Below are 19,492 nucleotides of genomic sequence, written 5' to 3' on the forward strand. Positions count from 1 at the left end.
TTAGCTACTAGGCCCATCAAAACTGTTTCTACTGACAAGAGAAGGGGTAAAGGCGGACCACTGGCCCCTCAAAACCAGTTGCTTTGGGCAGGTGGGGCTCGTCACCTTTGGACGGCAGCACACCGAGGAGAAGGGAAACTCTGATTTTAAATCTCCGCTGCCTTGAGGTCGGACCCACCCATGGGAAAGGCTTCAGGAGTAAACCCCAAGGAAGAAATCTGGAGCCGGGGGTCCCTAAGGCTGTTTGATGTTGTTTACAACTTCACTCTGGCAACCTCTGCAACGACACTAGTGCCAAGCTGTATCGGCGCTTGCCCTTCCCTTGGACTACATCAGTGATGTGGAGAGGGGGAACCCACTGCATGGGCAACAGCCGGTTCTTCAAATCTTCCCACCCAGGCTTGCACCCTGGACAGGACACAGTCCACCAGAGGTGCAAAACCCATCATCCCCTGGGATTGACGGCTGCCTACTACTTAATGCAATTTGTCCCTACATTTAAAGAGCAACAGAAGTAGGTGTGCACCTTATCATCTTAGGGTGTTTCAAAAGAAGTTTGGCATCTGAGGTATTTCCTTTCAAGTTCAGTCCTGAAGTAAAACGGAGGAACTCAGCAGCCACCTCTCACACAGGAAGATCCCACAAATAGCAAATTGCCCTATTCTGACCTTGGCTGAAAAAAAAGACTTGACGAGAAGAGAAAAAGATGAAACTTGAACTAAGGTTTCTAGAAGACTACAGCTGGCCCTCCTTATCCGTGAGTTCCGCATGCGCGAATTCAACAAACGCGAATTGAGAAAACCTGGAAATGCTCTTCCAGCACTCGTTGTTCGAGCATATACAGACTTTTTTTCTTGTCATTATTCCATAAACAAAGCAGTATAACAACTATTTAAATTGTATTAGGTATTATAAGTAATGTAGAGATGATTTAAAGTATACGGGAGGATGTGCGTAGTTTATCGTGGATCAGGATCGAAAAAAATCAGAAGTTCTCTTACTAAGTAAGTTAGAACAGCTACATACAGTATTATTTAGCGTCAGTTAGTCAAATGTTTGTCTTAGAAAATAATATATATTTTACCTTTCTATGCATATAAGACACTTAAAAAACATATGTATTCAATAATTAAACCACTGCATTGCTCAGTAATAATTGTAGCTTTCATCAGGGCAGGGCCTTTCTCACTTTGTCCTTTATAATTGTTCCGATCATTGACTGACTGTAGCCTAACGCTTTTCCAGTGACCGATGACGTTTCACCTCTTTCCGATCACTTTATTATTTCCACTTTATTTTCAATCGTGATCGTGATTATTTTCACGAACAGAAACACTGTGGATTCAGAGCTCCACTGGGTCCTAAAGACAGGTTAAATAAGATCAGGGGTTCCGCTGGGTCCTAAAGTCCACCGCACTGAAACAGGTTAAATGAGGGACTTGAGCAACCGTGTTTTTTGGTATCCGCGAGGGGTCCCGGAACCAATCCCTCGCGGATAAGGAGGGCCGACTGTATTAAGGAAAATAGTAGCCATTATGTATAAATAGAGTATTTGCTGACCATATTTTTTTCTGATTTGCAAGATGTAACAAGTAATGTGTTTGTAGGGAGACACGGGAGAACTGCAGATACTGAAATCTGGTGCAAAAAGTAGACTGCTGAGAAACTCAACAAATCAAGCATAATCTTGGAGGCAAAGGGATGGTCAACATCTTGGGTCAAAACTGAGTGTAGTGGTAAGATGGTCAATATGGAGAAGTGGGAGGTAGGGCTGAGACAAAGGCTGATTGGTGAGAGGTGAAAACAAGAAAGGGGTGAAACAAAAGTGGTGATAAATTGCAAAGTTTGAGATGTTGCGGTATCGGGGTGTCCCAGTGAATGACTCGTATGCAAGGTTAACAGAAAGTTATCATTAACAGAATGATATTGCCTGGGGCCTTTGTCACAAGTGCAGCAGAGCACTTGAGGAACAGAATTCAAGAGTAGAATAATTATGCTTCCATTGGAGTATTGGTGAGACCACGTGTTGAGTATTATGTGTACTATTAATGTTCTTATTTAAGGAACAATATGAATACATTTGTAGCAGTTTAGTGAATTATCATCTGGAATGGCAAGTTGTCTTAGTCAGAAAGATGGGACATGCTAGGTCTCATCAGAAGAATGAGGAGTCTTGATTTAAATTTTAAGATTCTGAGAGTGGCCATGGAGAGGTTCCCTCTTGTGGGACAATCTGGAACTCAGAGTCTCTGCTAAAAAAAATAAGGTTTCTGCATTTAAAACATCAATGCAATGAAGTTCTTTTCTCTAAAAGGGTTGTAAGTTTTCTCAAAGGGCAGTGGTAACAGAGTCTATGAATACTTGTAAGACAAATGTAGATCAATATTTGATAAGTGAAGGGAAGAAAATTAACTAGGTATAAGTGGGAATGTGGAGCTGAGATGGAGAAGTTTCAGCCTTGATCTCATTAAATAGCAGAATGGCTTGAGCAGCGAGGTGGTCTGCTCTTGTTCCTAATTTACACCTTTATTTATTTATGAAGAGATACAGCACAGTAACAGGCCATTCTGGCCCAACAAGCCTGTGCCACCCAAATTACACCCATGTGACAAACTAAGCTACAAAACTGTATGTCTTTGGAATGTGGCAGGAAACTGGAGGAAACCCACACCGTCACAGAGAGAACATACAACAGTGGAATTGAACTTGGGTCGCTGACACTATAATAGTATTATGTAAACTACTACACTACCATGCCGCCCCTAAACATTAAACCAGCCTGAATTTGTTCAAATGCTTATTGACGAATGAAAGCAGAACTGTATTATTGGTGTATGGAACATTGTTTTGGCCAAGGCATAGATGGCTATTGAACCATATATAGGTTTTTTTTTTAATTATTGAGATACAGCTCAGAACAGCAGTTCTGGCCCTTCATGGCACACTGCCCAGCTATTCCCTGATTTAACTGTAGCCTAATTATGGGACTATTTACAATGACCAACTAACCTACCAACCGGTACATCTTTGGACTGTGGGATGAAATGAAACTAGAACACATGGGGAAATCCCACGTGGTTACGCAGGGGGAGGGGACATACAAACACTGTACAGGCAGTGGCAGGAATTGAACCCAGGTCGCAGGTACCGCAAAGCATTCTGCTAACCATTACACTAACGTGCCACCCCATAGTACTTGTTTAGATAAGCACTATGTTGGCATGGACACGTCAGGCTGAGAGGGCTGTTTCTGTATTGTGTGAGCCTATGACTATAAGGAACATGCTTGGTTCATCGTACAGGAAATCGTACTCTAGTCAAATTGTATACAATATTAACTGCTAATTGGAGGACTACAGGTCCTCTCCAGCTTCTCATCTTTTGCTGTGTGGGAACTGCATTTCTAACTTGCAAATTGTTTGAAAACCTTCCCTAATCTGGGGACAACCTGGATTGAACTGGTAAAGCATCAAAATACTGAAAATTCAGAAGAAGCATTAATTATAGGCCTTATACAATCCTACTAGAAGTACATTAGGCAACAGGGATTACATCTTGTTAGAATGATTGTAGCTGAATCACAGCTAGAAACAGCTGAATCTTCCTATCATTATGTTCACTGCCTTAATTCCCCTCATCTTTCTTTGGTTCTTATTTAATTATCACCAAACACACTTACTTTATCAAAATACATAGAATATTCAGCTGTTGCATGTTATCAAAGTACGGCCTTTGTACGGAGGCATACCATTTGATTGGAGTTTGCCCCTGTCAGTTGAAATGGAGACATATTGAAGGAAACACATCACAGTTCAGAGTGACAGTGTGGTTGGAAGCTCCACGTTGTCTTGGTGTCAGGGAAAGTCCACCAACTGAAGCAGACTAACTGGTCATCAACTGCTGATAAAGTGCCTTTAAAAACAGGGAGGTCTGTGGTCTGAGACACAGCTTCAAGAGAAGAGGAAGGTGAGAGAAGCCCTGGATACACCACCTGTGCGATGGGGTCTAATTAAGGGGACACAGTGTATGCACACTTAGCTGTGCATCTGTTCAGCAAATGTCTTTGCATAAAGTCAAATGTACTGTGTCAAGAATTCAGCTTTCGATTTTCAATTGCGTGGCAGGGTACAATTGTCTGCTACAGTATGCAATGGGAGACAAGAATACACGGGATGCCATTTATACAAGTCAGGGTTTTCATTTATCAGTGAGAAAATGTTCCACTTAAAATGAATAACTTGATGAAAGAATAGGTGTTGAATATTGATCTAAATCTTTTTGTTTATTTTCACAGATTTTTTGAAGAGAGAGCAGGAATTGTACTAAGTGTGTGAAATCCATCATGAATCAAGGGACAATCCTTGTATTAGCTGCTGCTATTTTCATGACAGGTATGAGATTCTATACTTAATCCTCTGTTTTAAATGTTTTTTATGCTGTTAGGTGTTTAGTGTTTCTCTTGAGCTTATATATCTTGGACACCAGATGTGCACACCACTGTTGAGCCCAGTTTTAAGCTCAAGGTCTGAACTTAGCGACCATTGGTTCTACAATTTGGTTCTTCTTTGGGGAAAGACTTGTTTCAACACTCAGTCTGGACAGATTTTAAACAAGGTCCCAAAAGACAAATTACTTTACTCTAAAATCATCTAACCTCATCTCCTGAGAGGAGCACCTGATTATCCCTTCAATACCGAGTGTGTTATGGTGAAGTTGCATGGGCCTTACAAACTGATCGCCTGCTAAATGAATACTGGATATTATTGAACTTGTTCCTGTGTTGCCACTCTGAAACGCTTCTTTCCTTTTCTTTCATATAGGCTGCCAAGCTGAACTCAATAGAGAGCAGATTCAAGATGCATTCTGGGATTACATCAGCCAATTGACCAACAATGACCTAAATGAAGGCTCAGAAATCAGCCAACAAGTCAAGTGAGTGTCAGCAATATTAGGAATAGTTACAAAAGTTGTGCTAGCTGGGACACAATATTGACCAAGAAGCTAAAATAGGGCTTTCTCTGCCAGTTTGAGACCAAATAGCAATGAGGCTGGTGTTTGAAATAACGGATGTTGCTTCTGGCACATGCTGAAAGTATCTCAGCAAAGTAACATTTATTTGTGTAATGAAATCAGATTAATGCACATAGCTATGGGTACAAGCAGGTATAGATTCAGGCATAGGAACAACTCTATGTGAAGCCAGATGCAGCAACAGTTAAATATAGCCATGGAAAATGTAGACCTAAATAGATCTGTGTGCAGGAAGTAGCAGATATCAGATACAAGCCTTCAACTATACCCATGCTGTATCTGATATCTGCCACTTCCTCAGCACAGATCTATTTAGGCCTACATTTCCCATGTCTGTACATAACTGTAGTTGCATCCTGTCCTGTATTACTAAGGAACATGTGCAATTAATTCGAAAATGTATTCTGATCCCAATGTCTTTCTTATTGTAAACCATCCAATCTTAGGCACAGTATGTTTGACAATTGGACTTGCAAGGTGATCTGTCAAAATGTATCTCTTTTCCGTAAGAGGTATAAGAAAGAATTGCCTCTTTATTTTCTAGAATCCTTATTCAGGATAATCTGCAGATGGTCAATGACTATGCTGAGGATCTCCGACAGAAGTTGGCTCCTTACACAGATGGTCTTCATGAGAGGATGACAGTAGACATTGAGAGCCTTCACCAGCAGATAAGAGAACAGCTGGAAGACCTGAGGGAGAAACTTGCTCCCTTTGCGGATGGAGTTCATCAGAAGATCAGCAGGAACATTGAAGAATTTCATCAGAAGTTGACCCCTTTTGCTGAAGACCTGGGCCAACAGCTGCGTAAGAATGCAGAGGAACTTCGGCAGAAGTTGACTCCTTTTACTGAAGAGCTACAGGCCAGACTGGAAGTGAGCACAGAGAACCTCAGGGAAGTCCTGACTCCCTACGCTGAAGAGCTCCAGGTGAAGATTGATGAAAACATGGACACCCTCAGGCAGAACGTGGCTGCCAAAGCTGAAGAATTCCACTCCAGGTTTAATGAGAATGTCCAGGAGCTTCGCAATAGCTTGGCACCCTATGCCAAGGATGTCCAGATCAAGATGAACCAACAAATTGGAGAAATGTCCCAGATGGTTGAGCCATATGCCGAGAAGCTCCAGGCAAAAGTCAATGAGCACGTGGATGTTCTGAACCAAAGGCTGAACCCTTACATCGTTGAACTGAAAGCTAAACTTAACGAGAACGTGGACCAGAACCTGGGCCCATTCATTGAAAATTTCAACACCAACGTTAACCATAGAATCGAGGAGTTCCATCAGAACCTGGCTCCCTACACTGAGCAGCTGAAACAAATCATCAGTCAGAATGTGAAGGAGATGCAGGAGAGACTCGTCCTGAATGGAGCCAATGTTCAGCAGGATCTTCAGACCCAGCTCACCACTTTATGGGGCAACTTCTGGCAGAAACTGCAGAACTAATTCAGAAATAGAATTTGGCTCTGTCAAACTGTGTGCCAAGACTAAGGGGTCCTTTTACTTTCTCAAATGGTAATATGCTGAAAGTTTTTCGAGAGAAAAGTATTAAAATCAATGACTGAAATTTTGGAGTGTGAACTATAAAATATCTGCAATAAAACTTTAATATCTGAGAAGTTTTCCTTCCTTTAGTACATGGGCAAAAATACTCATCACTAGAACTATGTAAATAATACTGCGCAGAACAAAGCAATTCATCCAATCAAATGCGCACTGATTGTCCAACCCACTACATCCCATTTTCCCACACGTTTCCCCAATTACTGCAAATATCTCCGACAAGCATTGGTATGATGGAAGTTTTGGAGATATTTATTGAAATCGCACCTGCCAGATCTTTGATGGAAATCTGCTCCTTCTGCAGACTGGATAGCCTTAATGACGTCTATAGACCATATTCAATATCAGTAATTCAATCAATGTTCCAAAGATTCTAATATAACTTCAATCCTGTATGTATTATTGAACAGGCCATTGCAGCAGGCAACTGAACCTGCTAACTTCAATGTCTTGAGTGCAAGATCCATAAGACATAGGAACAGAATTAGGCCATTTGGCACATCAAATCTGCTTCACCATTCAATCATGGCTGTTTTATTTTCCTTCTCAACCTGATTCTCCTGCCTCCTCCCTGAAACTTTTGACACAGCTACTAATAAAGAACTGACCTACCTCTACTTTAAATATTCCCAATTATTTGGCCTCCATACCTGCATGTGGCAATGAATTCCACAGATTAGGCTGAAGATATTCCTCCTCATCTCTGTTCTAAAGGGATGTCCTTCTATTCTGAGTCTGTGCCCTATGGTTCCAGAGTCTTCGACAACTGGAACCATCCACTTCATAAGCACTCCCTTTAAGCCTTGCAATATTTGTTAGACTTCAGTCAGATTCCCCCTCATTCTTCTGAACTCCAGTGAGTACAGGCCCAGAGCCATCAAACGCTCCTCATATGTTAGCACTTTCATTCCCAGGATCAATCTTGTGAACCTGCTCAGGACCCTCTCCAACTGCCAGCACATCCTTTTCTAGATACAGAGCCAAACCCATATATACACAGCATGTCTGTAAACACACTGTCCCACACCACACAGGAACCATGTTTGGGTACCTGATATTATGAACATATGTTCTGTGCAGGTGACTGCAGATTTCTAATGCCCAAGCTCTGATGAACACTTACCCATTCATGCCAGCCATTTATTACAAGCTTGTTGAAAGTCTGAAGATCACTATGATCAGGGACGGGACAGTGGGAATGAGAGTTTATGCTCAGTGCAAGGGATAAGGTGTCTAGGTGCAATTAAAAGATCAGAGAGTGAGAGTCAATGGAATTGGAGTAAGTGCAAACAGAGAGTTTAAGGATGCAGATAATCCAGTGGAGCAGAAATGAAGTCATTTCAAGAGAGACAGGAGCAGATTCAGATTTATTCATCACATTTAACAACCAACACAACCCGAGGGTGTGCTGAGGCAGCCCGCAAGTGTTTCTACACATTCCATCTTAAACATCGCAGGCCCACAAAGTTCCAATAAATAACACAAGGAGCAACAACAGCAAATTACAGACAGTAGCCACAAAACAAATCCCCTTTCCATCCATCTCACACATTCACACACCCTGACACGCCTCCAAACCCAGAGTAGTTCACCCTTGGGCCTCCAGGCCTTGTCTCTGGATTCTCAGGCATCAGGCCTCCAACTTCAGCCTTCACAGGACGATGATCATGGGTTTGACCTTCGGACCTCGACTTCCAGACTTGCACAGATTTCTCACCCCGGTGACCCGTGTCTTCATAATTCCTTCGGACCCCCATGACTATTTTGAGCCTCTACTTCTATCTTCAGGCTTCTAACTTTGGCTTTGCCCTCGGTACTTTGCCGGGTTTGAACTTGGAGCTTCTACTTCCATGTCAGAGGAACCTTCCATATCTACTGCTATATCAGAGTCATGGGTTCCCGCCCTAAACACATCATCGGCTTTAAGTTGTGTTCAGCTTTGAGCACCAGAGAACGGAATAATTCTTCAGGCAAGTTACCCAGAGCCAAGTCCATGACACGAGCAATGACTCAGACACATGAGCCGAAGGCAGAAAGGGCACAAGTGACGGTTAATTTAAGACTTAGAAGGTCAGATTGGGATTTCTGCAGTCATAAATGTAATCACAGATTGACGTCTCATCTTTCTTGCGCCAAAGCTAAGGACAGCATCAGGCAATAATATCCGGTTAATTCCCCCTGGCCATTCTGCTGCAGCCAAAACGTTGCGAACCAGCCTAACCCTAGCTGAAAGGTCCATAACACTCTCCAGTGTAAATCAAGTAGTTCTTCAATATCGAGAGCGTTTCTCCTTCTGTTACCCTTTTGGACAGCGAGTTCGAGACACTTAACACCCTCGAGGTGAAAACCATTTCTCATCTCCCCTCTATGCCACTTGGCTTTTGTTGCTCTTTGCAGGAAAATCGGTCCAACCTCTTCACTGTAGATCCTCATAATTTTACACACCTCAGTCAATTCCCAAAGAAAACTACCCAAGCTTCTCTTCTCAGAGCTGAAATGTTCTTGTTCTGCCAAGAGTCTTGAAAGAAGCGGCAAGTGAGAATTGAAACAATGGTTTTAATTTTCCAAAGTTTCCTAGATTTGGGGAAGGTTACTATTTCTTGTCACTCGTTTCAGTATTGAGCAGACTACACCTCTTCATATGTTTACATCCTTTCTGTGGGACGGTGGTGGAGTGTTATCATTAGTACTCACTGTGCTCTGTTAAACATATTGTAGTGCTCTGGTGGTGGTGGGTGGGGGGGCACATGGTCCTGGCCAGATCTCCTAGCGGCCAGCACTACTTAATGTACTTGTTTAAAATGCTTTTGTGTATTATAGTGGGATGTTCAAGTTAATTTATTGTTACATTTAAGCTTGGGTTATACAGTTATTCTAATGTGCGTTTGTAATAATCACCTCCTCTGTCTATGTGTGATTGAGTGGCTTCTCTCCCCGGGTCATAGTGCCCGGTCAATTTTTGTGCTTGTCACAGTAAAACTGGCAGTTGAGCTTTTCTCATCTGTCATCATGAACCAAATGCTCACCGCACTGGTGTCAGGAGTGAGATTAGAAATTGACGGCAAGATTGAAGACCTACGACACCAGATGGAATGCCTTAAAATCTGGGGAATAAGTCGAAGAACCAAGTAGTATACCTCCCCCACACCCTTGGGCCGGGCTCTCGAAGATGGGTTGCAGACCGTGAGGGGGGACTTGGAACCAAGCATCATGCTTTTCCAAGGAACCCTGATGGGGCGAGCATACCCAGGCTCTGAAATCTGGGGCACACAACGGTGCGCATCACCCGCCTCACTCTCAGCCCATGCAAAGCCCAAGACGTCGCAGCCATGGGAGGACGGGCAATATGGCAGGCACCACCGATGCCCCTGGAGCAAGAGAATGACCAAATGGCCTCAGCAATTCACACCACAAGGTCCACCATGAAGCTCCCAGATACAATGGTACCAGCCGCCTGGAGCCACCTCTCATTTTTCTGAAGTGCACACACAAAAGATAACCGGTTCAGTCTTTCCTCATGAGACAACCCACCCATTTCAGGTATTATCTGCTACAACTCCACTGAGCATCTCCTGTCCTTGTTTAATGAAGGAAACCAGAACTATACACATTCAGAAGTGGTCTCACTCATGCCCCATCTAACTAAAGAATAATCTCCCCACTAGTGAATGCAACCGCTCTAACAATAAATAATAATCCATTTTGTGAGCATTCTCAGGTGTATAAGATGATAAGAGTCATTCATCACGAGAGGGTATAATTTTAAGGTGCTTAGAAGTAGGTACAGAGGAAATGCCAGGGGCAAGTTTTTCCCACACAGAGTGGTAGGTGTGTGGAATCACTGTCAGCGACGGTGGTAGAGGTGGATACAAAGGGTCTTTCAAGAGACTCTTAGATTAGTACATGGAGCTGAGAAAAATAGCGGGCTCTGCGGTAGGGTAATTCTAGGCAGTTTCAAGAGTAGGTTACATGGTCGGCACAACATTGTGGGCTGAAGGGCCTGGAATGTGCTGGAAATTTCTACGTTCTTATTTATTGGCTGTAGCTTCATTTCCATCTTTTGTGATCCATGCTCTAGGACACCAAGCTCCTTCTGTATCTCCAAGTTGTAACAATACCCACCAATTACATCACGTACAAATGTACTGTATATCTTTAATTTTCCCTACTAAAATGCAGAATTCCACACGTTCCACCATACACTTTGTCACCTCTTACATGCTCTTCACAACTTACTTTCTCACCAATTGTGTCACTGACAAATTTAACACCATAACTTTATCCAGGCCAGTTGTACATCGTTTTAAGACACACTGAGATACACAAGCCATTTTGTCCTTCCGACCAGAAAAGTACCATTTATGCTAACTTTCGGCTTTTTCTATTAACTAGCCTGTTTTCTGTACGAAACTTTACCTCTTCTGCTAGTAAACTTTATTTTCACAGTAATGTTTGATGTGGCACTTTATCAGCTTATCAAATTGCAGACTTGTACCATGTGTCCCACTTTGTTCAGTTCAAGCACTAAGCTGACTTCAATGTGTATTTGATCTGATTGGTTGCCTTGACAACAGTACTGTGGCTTCCTGACTTTCACATGACCAAGACCCACTGACAAAGACACTTACTTTGCCCAGTCAGTTTGCTTACATGCAGTACATACATTCATATCTGCATCTAGCAAAGAACAAAATTCCGTCATGGTTTTTGATAGTTTTCTCCCCCCACACAAATGCTAATTTTACAGATTATATTCAGTGTGAGCCTGAGTGAGATCACGTGCAAGTCGACAGATAACTGCAAAATCTCAGAGGATCCCACAATTAGCAATTGGCAGATTATTCCCTTCAGTGATGATTTCTCCAGTTCCTTCCTTCCACTGGCTTTTAGCTGCAGTTTAGTTATAGCTTTAGACAGTTTCCGAAAGCACTGGATTAAAGAGAGTGCCTAATACTGTAACTGCCTCAGTGAGAAGATCAAATACCTATCAATAAATCAAGTACCACTGTTCAAATTAATTTCTACATACTAGTTTCCTTCCTCAAGTAAATCGTCGTGTTCTGCTAATTTTTTCCTCTTTCCACTGTATTATAATATCATTACCGCAGAGGAAAAAAATCTCCATTTGCTTCAGATATGCATTAAACAATCCTGCGTCTTATCACAATTTAACCTCTCAATATATCCAGCCATATTCCAGTCTACCATTTTCCTCAAGTATCGTTTACTTCAACAAATCCCTGTACATGTATTGTAATCTGAGGTGTGGACCATTGTTTCCTCGAATTTATGCGCAAAAATCTCGTAATGTGCAGTTTCTTGCCCAGTGACAACAGCACATGCACAGTGAGTTTTTCAGTGGCAGTAAACTTGAAGCTATTCTAAGGTTAATAAGCCATTCCGTTTCAAATGAATTAACAGTTCTTTTCCACTTCACACCCTTTGCTTCTTTGGAATTCGACAGAGCGAATGAATAATTTCTTCAATAAAAACAGTATAAATAAGCCAGCTCTAAAATCTGCAGACAAATCATCGCAAACGCCACGTTGTCAATCCCGTCTACATCAGAAACTGGAAAAGACAATATGATTGTGTACGATCGTGGAATATACTTAACCTGCCAACGAGGTAGAGGGTGATGAACTTTTGTGCGATAGTAGCAAAAGATGTGTGCACACACCTTAGAGGGAACATTGGTCTGGACGCAGTGCCCCTTTTTCACAGTTTCCCCAAACTCATTTAGTGTCACGGCTCATATTTTTTGCAGCCTTGCCATTAACTCACAAAAAGTTTCAGCCACCTGACACTGTATTAACAGTACAACTCTGCATCTCGTGGAGCTACTCTCCCACAGTGTCACTAACTGGGTTCAACCGTGACCTTTTAGATCCATTTATATTTCACATGTACATCGAAACAGATGTTTGTGTTAACAGCCAACACAATCTACGGCAGCCCGCAAATGTCACCATGCAGTCCAACCGCAACGTAGGATGCCCACAATGCTCGGCAGAGGAACACAGAACACACAAGCAACAAAACAACTACAGCAAAACAATCCCTGTTCCTCACTCCTACACACACACACAAACTGTTGTCCAACCCCAGTACAGGTCTCCGGGCCTCCAGCGTGCAGTGAACTTGTAGATTCACAGACACTGGGCTTTGTTTTCCCCATTGGATTCACAGTGGACTCAGGGCACCGTGTGCAGTTTGCACGTTGTACATGAAGCAATATGGGATTCCTTCAAATGCTCCATTTCCTGACACACCTCAAAGTCAACGGCCACTGTAAATTGCCTTCAGACAGTTAGAATATGGGGGGATTTGAATGGAATGTGGGAAGAATTTGAAAATGCAGTTTATCTAGTGTTAATGTAGACTGTCAAGGACTCCATAGGCTAAAGGCCTATTTCTGTGCTGATTTCTCTGTGACTTTGTGACCATGAGGTCGCAGGCTTAAGGAACAGTGATTGTCTTGTGTGAATATATTCATCTGCAGGACTTTAAGGCCTTAGCAGGTAAAACGGTACAAAATCATAGATTCTTTTATCTCAGACAGGAATTTGTTGGGCCCAGCATTTCTGTCTAAGGGATTAATTCCAATCATCACACTTTCCCTAAGGCTTTACAATTTGCTTCCTCTCGATCTATTTGCGGAGGCAAGGGGAAGTCTCTTTCCATCCACTCCACAAGATTCATTCCAGGAGCCGGCAACTCATTATTCCTACATCTCCCATCTGCTTCCTTTGCTGATGACCTCGAATCGATGTCCTCAGGTTACCTAACCTGTTGCCAATGATGACAGACTCTCCCTGTCATTCAAAATCCCTCACTCTAAGTCCATAGAGTGATCTAATGTTACAGCGGTAATAAATCATGGCCTTTGGACTGAAAGATTAATCTTGAATGGAATTTGCCCTCTCAGGTTGAGTTGGAGTTATGATGAAGGCAGCAGTTCAGAGTAACATTCCTGTTGGAAGCTCCACATTCTCTTGGTTTTCAGGGCAAGTCCACGAGTCAAACACAAATCTACCAACTTTGTTATCAGCTGCTGATAAGGTGCCCTTATATAGAGTGAGCGTCTGTGGGCTGCGACACAGATCTCCTGGAGAAGCACAGCAGAAACAGGTGAGAAGAGCCCTGAGGCTCAATTTCCTCCAACCCAGCGAGCTTGCCTGCTTATCCTTGTAAATGCTCTCTCGGGTCAGCTTCTCTGTTGGTCAATTGGTCAAGGCATAGGAACTAAAGAACAGCTTTCTGTTCTTCTGTATTGTTACAAGGTATAATTAAATGGGAGTTTGATAGCTTCTTCATTAGTAAGGGCATCAAAGTTTATGGGGAGAATGTAAGAGAATTGGGCTGAGAGAGAAAATAAATCAGTAAATCAAAAGGCCCGATTCTGCTCCTGTGATTTATGCTTTTATAACTGACAGGTTATAACAGGCTCGATGTATGGAGGATCCTTTCTCTGGCTGAAGAGTTTAGATCCTGGGGTGGGGTCAGAGTTTCAGAATAAGGGGTGTGGCATTAAGGACTTCAAAGAGAAGGAATGCTGTAAATTAGAGATCAGTAGGTCTTTGGAAGTCTCGAGGGCTCAGTCACTGGGCTCATTCAAAGCAGATATGGATATATTTCTGGCTGCCATGGGCACCTAGGCATATTGAGACAGTGCAGGAAAATGGTGGTGAGCCCAAAGACCAGCTTTGATCTCAATAACAGAACAGGTTCAAAGGGCTGCATGCTGACTCCTTGTGTAACAAATAGAGTTCAGAAGGGGGCAGGAATACTCCTGTAGATTTTCCGTGTGGGTTGAACCTGGCACTAATTCCGATCATTATTTTTTTCCCATAGATTGACTGCAAAGGGACACAGAAATAATCTGCCATACTCAATATCATTTGAGAACACCACCATGTTTCCCAGAGCAAACCTCCTGCTTCTGGCTGCTGCCTTTCTCACAGGTATGAGATTCAAATATTCCTGTTCTCTTATTCTGGGACGATGACTGGGATTTTATTGCCACTTCCAATCTTCAAAGGTTCTTGATTGACCTTGGACTCACTATCTTCACTTCACTGATGTGCACCTGATATTAGCTCTTATCTGAATTCAGGAGCCCCTTGCATTGTCCATTCTTCCACACATCGGCTCCTGGGCGCCCTTACTGGGTTTGTTCTAAGTCCACATTACAAATATTCAAAGACCTGGGATTTTACTCTATGACTCATCCAGCTACAGTACAGCCCCAAAAAGGACTGATCACCAAGATACAGTGTGAAGTTTTGTTACATAACATTCGGGTGAATGAACAGTAGATCAGTGGAATGTTCTTCCTGTTTCCTACCCTGATCACCTCAAATTTTCCTTCCCATAGGCTGTCGGGCTGAGATCAATGGAGATCAGGTTCGAGATGCCTTCTGGAATTACATCAGCCAAATGACTGAAGAAGCCCAGGATAGCGTCGAGCTGATCCAGAGCTCAGAAATCGGCCAGCAACTCAAGTGAGCCTTTGGCGTTTTAATGGGTACTAAGAATAGATCAGCAACTTGTATTGAGCAAGGAACTGGCCAGGGATGTCTTAGGACTGGAGCATTACAACAGTCCGAGAGTTTCTTTGCAATTAATTTATAGAATCTGATCCTCACCAACATTATTGTCCAGCTCTATTTGTTAATTGACCAGTTTAAGATGCCAGTGAAGTCTCAACTATAGACACAAATTTCCTTCACTAAGGACATTATGGACTTCTATGATGACCCAGTCAATCTGCAGTAGCAACAGTGATACTTTGAATTTCAGATGTATTATGTATCTACTCTAATCTAAATGTTTTTCAGTAGGAGCTGAATTCATTATTTCAGATTAATAGTCCTGGTTTTGTGGATTGGTTTCACCAGCACCACTGTGCTATAATATTAAAGTGAAGGTTCCTCAGCAAGTTTAAAAACAAACAAGAATGAGAATAAAGAATAAAAGAAGGGGTAAACTCATCAGGGCTGGTGGAACAGATACCCAGCAAAACTTAACAAATAGGTAATAATAGAATGAATGAAAACTATTCTGTGAATCACATCCTCCCACTGCAATGAACACCTGTAGTTCCCTTAGAAGATCTTGTGATCCAAAATGTCCTTTATAAGCTCTCCTTTCCAGTGTACATTTGTCTCAGAACCAGCCTTGTACAGAGCTCTGTCTAAATGTATCTCTTTCCTATAACGAGTATAAGAAACAACTGTCTCTTCTTTTCCAGTCACCTTGTTCAGGATAATCTGCAGACGGTCAATGACTATGCTGAGGATCTCCGACAGAAGTTGGCTCCTTACACAGATGGTCTTCATGAGAGGATGACAGTAGACATTGAGAGCCTTCGCCAGCAGATAAGAGAACAGCTGGAAGACCTGAGGGAGAAACTTGCTCCCTTTGCGGATGGAGTTCATCAGAAGATCAGCAGGAACATTGAAGAATTTCATCAGAAGTTGACCCCTTTTGCTGAAGACCTGGGCCAACAGCTGCGTAAGAATGCAGAGGAACTTCGGCAGAAGTTGACTCCTTTTACTGAAGAGCTACAGGCCAGACTGGAAGTGAGCACAGAGAACCTCAGGGAAGTCCTGACTCCCTACGCTGAAGAGCTCCAGGTGAAGATTGATGAAAACATGGACACCCTCAGGCAGAACGTGGCTGCCAAAGCTGAAGAATTCCGCTCCAGGTTTAATGAGAATGTCCAGGAGCTTCGCAATAGCTTGGCACCCTATGCCAAGGATGTCCAGATCAAGATGAACCAACAAATTGGAGAAATGTCCCAGATGGTTGAGCCATATGCCGAGAAGCTCCAGGCAAAAGTCAATGAGCACGTGGATGTTCTGAACCAAAGGCTGAACCCTTACATCATCGAACTGAAAGCTAAACTTAACGAGAACGTGGACCAGAACCTGGGCCCATTCATTGAAAATTTCAACACCAACATTAACCAGAGAATCGAGGAGTTCCATCAGAACCTGGCTCCCTACACTGAGCAGCTAAAACAAATCATCAGTCAGAATGTGAAGGAGATGCAGGAGAGACTTGTCCTGAATGGAGCCAATGTTCAGCAGGATCTTCAGACCCAGCTCACCACTTTATGGGGCAACTTCTGGCAGAATCTGCAGAACTAATTCAGAAATAGAATGTGGCTCTGTCAAACTGTGTGCCAAGACTAAGGGGTCCTTTTACTATCTGAAATGGTAATATGCTGAAAGTATTTATTGTTTTTTGAGAGAAAAGTATTAAAATCAATGACTGGAATTTTGGAGTGTGAACTATAAAATATCTGCAATAAAACTTTAATATCTGAGAAGTTTTCCTTCCTTTAGTACCCGGGCAAAAATATAGAACTATGTAAATAATACTGCGCAGAACAAAGCAATTCATCACATCAAATGCGCACTGATTGTTCAACCCACTACATCCCATTTTCCCACACGTTTCCCCAATTACTGCAAATATCTCCGACAAGCATTGGTACGATGGAATTTTTGGAGATATTTATTGAAATCGCACCTGCCAGATCTTTGATGGAAATCTGCTCCTTCTGCAGACTGGATAGCCTTAATGACGTCTATAGACCATATTCAATATCAGTAATTCAATCAATGTTCCAAAGATTCTAACATAACTTCAATCCTGTATGTATTATTGAACAGGCCATTGCAGCAGGCAACTGAACCTGCTAACTTCAATGTCTTGAGTGCAAGATCCATAAGACATAGGAACAGAATTAGGCCATTTGGCACATCAAATCTGCTTCACCATTCAATCATGGCTGTTTTACTTTCCTTCTCAACTCTATTCCACTGCCACAACAATAATACAATTTGTTCAGCCAGGCTGTTTTCTACTGAGACGCTGCAATTTTCTTCATGCTCACTTTTATTCCTGACTGCAACTCAATTGTGTTTCTACGGTTTCCAATGAAACACTGATTTCCACTGCTCATTTGAATGTAAGCTGTGCCTCAGTTAGGAGCCGCTTAGGAATGCTTTCTTTTAAGATTCCACAAACTAAGCAATCTCTCAGTGCATCATTAAGCCCATTAGGGAAGTGACAATGGCCAGACAATCTCTTCAATTCAGCCACCTATGCCAAAATGGGCTCCCCTCCTCTTTTTTATTTTTTTAAATATTTTATTTAAATTTTTTTAAAAGAAGGAAAACAAGGTCTCAGCTAATACAACAATTAATACATATTGAAAAAATTAATTTGAATACTGTACATTAATAAGTCTGAGGAAAAAAAAGAACACCTATCCCAACACCATCTCCCCGCATTTAGAAAAAAAAGGGGAAAAAACATAAGAGAGAGGAAAGGAAGGAAAGGAGAGAAGAAAGAATAGAGGAAAAAAAGAAAAAGAAGAGTAGGCATCCAGCTCTCAGAGTCAGTTTAAAATACAAATTTAAGAAACTAGCTTATAATAAGGGATATATTAATTTAAATAAAAAATTAAAAATAGTTTAAAATATCCAGGCATTTACGGAATCCAAATATGGTTGCCAAATCTCAATGAACATAGTGTATCCATTCCTAAGGGTATAAGTAATCTTCTCAAGGGGTATACGACTTTGCACTTCTTTATTCCAACGATCAATATGTACAAGGGAATCAGATTTCCATGTTATCGCTATGCATTTCCTGACTACTGACAGCACAATTTTAATAACTTTGGATTTATTCATGGGGAAGTTAACTTTCAAAACTGCTAAGATCCCCAGAAGAAACAATTCTGGGTCTAGGGGGAAACCCATCCCCAGAATCTCTCCCAGTACCTCCCCCAGATCTATCCAAAAAGATCTCAATTTCGTGCATAGGCAGGTGGAATGCAAAAAGGTACCAACATCTATGCCACACCTGAAACACTTATGAGAAATTTGTGGTTTATTCTTATGCATTTTTTCAGGTGTGAGATATAACTGATGTAAAAAATTTAAAATGTATCATTCTGTATCTAGAGTCGATAAGAGTGGTAACGCTATCCAAACATAAATGTGACCAGCATTGATGATCAATTACAATGCCCAAATCCGACTCCCATCTTTCCCTCGATCTGTAGGCTTCCCTCCTTTTTGATTCTGCTTATAAAACCTAAAGTGTTCTGCAATGGGTTCTCAGTGTTCCTGCATCACTTTTACAATACAGTAGCAGCAAAACTCAGTTATGATAGTTTGGTTCGAGCAATCAAATGTCCAAGAAAACTGTATGCCTTTAAACCCAATACACTTGGCAAAACTGGCACTCGCTTCTCATTGGCCATTTTATTTGCATCAAAATTCTGTTCCAATAGTTCAGTATACATGAGTCAATTGAGCAATCAAACATGTCAATCTTTCCGAAGTAACCAGCCATTTCTGATTTTTATTTAATGTTTAGTATCACCCGCTACTGACAGTTTATGATCCCCAAATTGTTCCGTTTACTGCCTTTAAAAAAACCTCGATTGTGAGATCCCTTCCGAAAACCAGGTGTTGACTGCTTTCGCTTCACACTCGGCCAACTCCCCTCACGTTGAGGTGGGTTTTTACTCGACAATGTATCTGCTGTCTTTATTTTACTTTAAATGGCTCGCTGTGTTTAACAGGTTGGTAGCTGTCTCGGGTTTGTTTTTAAAATACCTAATCACCAATGTTGTGTTTTCTAACTTCAAAACACGAAGTAATTGAAAGAAATATACAGAGTCCGAAATACAGGTCTCGCTCTGCCTTTAAACGAGGCGCGCCGGTATCACGTGGTAGCGTGATGGCAGTTACAGTTAAGGTATTTTACACATAACCATAAACAATTATTTAAACAAACAAGAATACTTAAACTATATATTATACACACACACACACACACAAACATCCCCTTTCCATCCATCTCACCCATTC

The 19,492-nt window shown here is 41.9% G+C and overlaps 2 protein-coding genes across 2 annotated transcripts; both read left to right on the forward strand.

The window, feature by feature from the left end:
* The first annotated feature begins 3,939 nt into the window (after window positions 1-3,939).
* Window positions 3,940-6,641, forward strand: LOC140716854 (uncharacterized). Its single transcript, XM_073029835.1, has 4 exons — window positions 3,940-3,966; window positions 4,295-4,391; window positions 4,821-4,932; window positions 5,576-6,641. The coding sequence occupies exons 2-4, from the start codon at window positions 4,343-4,345 to the stop codon at window positions 6,474-6,476; spliced, it is 1,062 nt and encodes a 353-aa protein (XP_072885936.1). The 5' UTR covers window positions 3,940-3,966; window positions 4,295-4,342; the 3' UTR covers window positions 6,477-6,641.
* A 6,925-nt stretch (window positions 6,642-13,566) lies between these two features.
* On the forward strand, window positions 13,567-16,889 carry LOC140716855 (uncharacterized). The gene is made up of 4 exons (XM_073029836.1): window positions 13,567-13,724; window positions 14,448-14,557; window positions 14,971-15,097; window positions 15,847-16,889. The coding sequence occupies exons 2-4, from the start codon at window positions 14,509-14,511 to the stop codon at window positions 16,745-16,747; spliced, it is 1,077 nt and encodes a 358-aa protein (XP_072885937.1). The 5' UTR covers window positions 13,567-13,724; window positions 14,448-14,508; the 3' UTR covers window positions 16,748-16,889.
* The last annotated feature ends 2,603 nt before the right edge of the window (window positions 16,890-19,492 follow it).

Source organism: Hemitrygon akajei, chromosome 26 (assembly GCF_048418815.1).
Source record: "Hemitrygon akajei chromosome 26, sHemAka1.3, whole genome shotgun sequence".
Lineage (NCBI taxonomy): Eukaryota > Metazoa > Chordata > Chondrichthyes > Myliobatiformes > Dasyatidae > Hemitrygon > Hemitrygon akajei.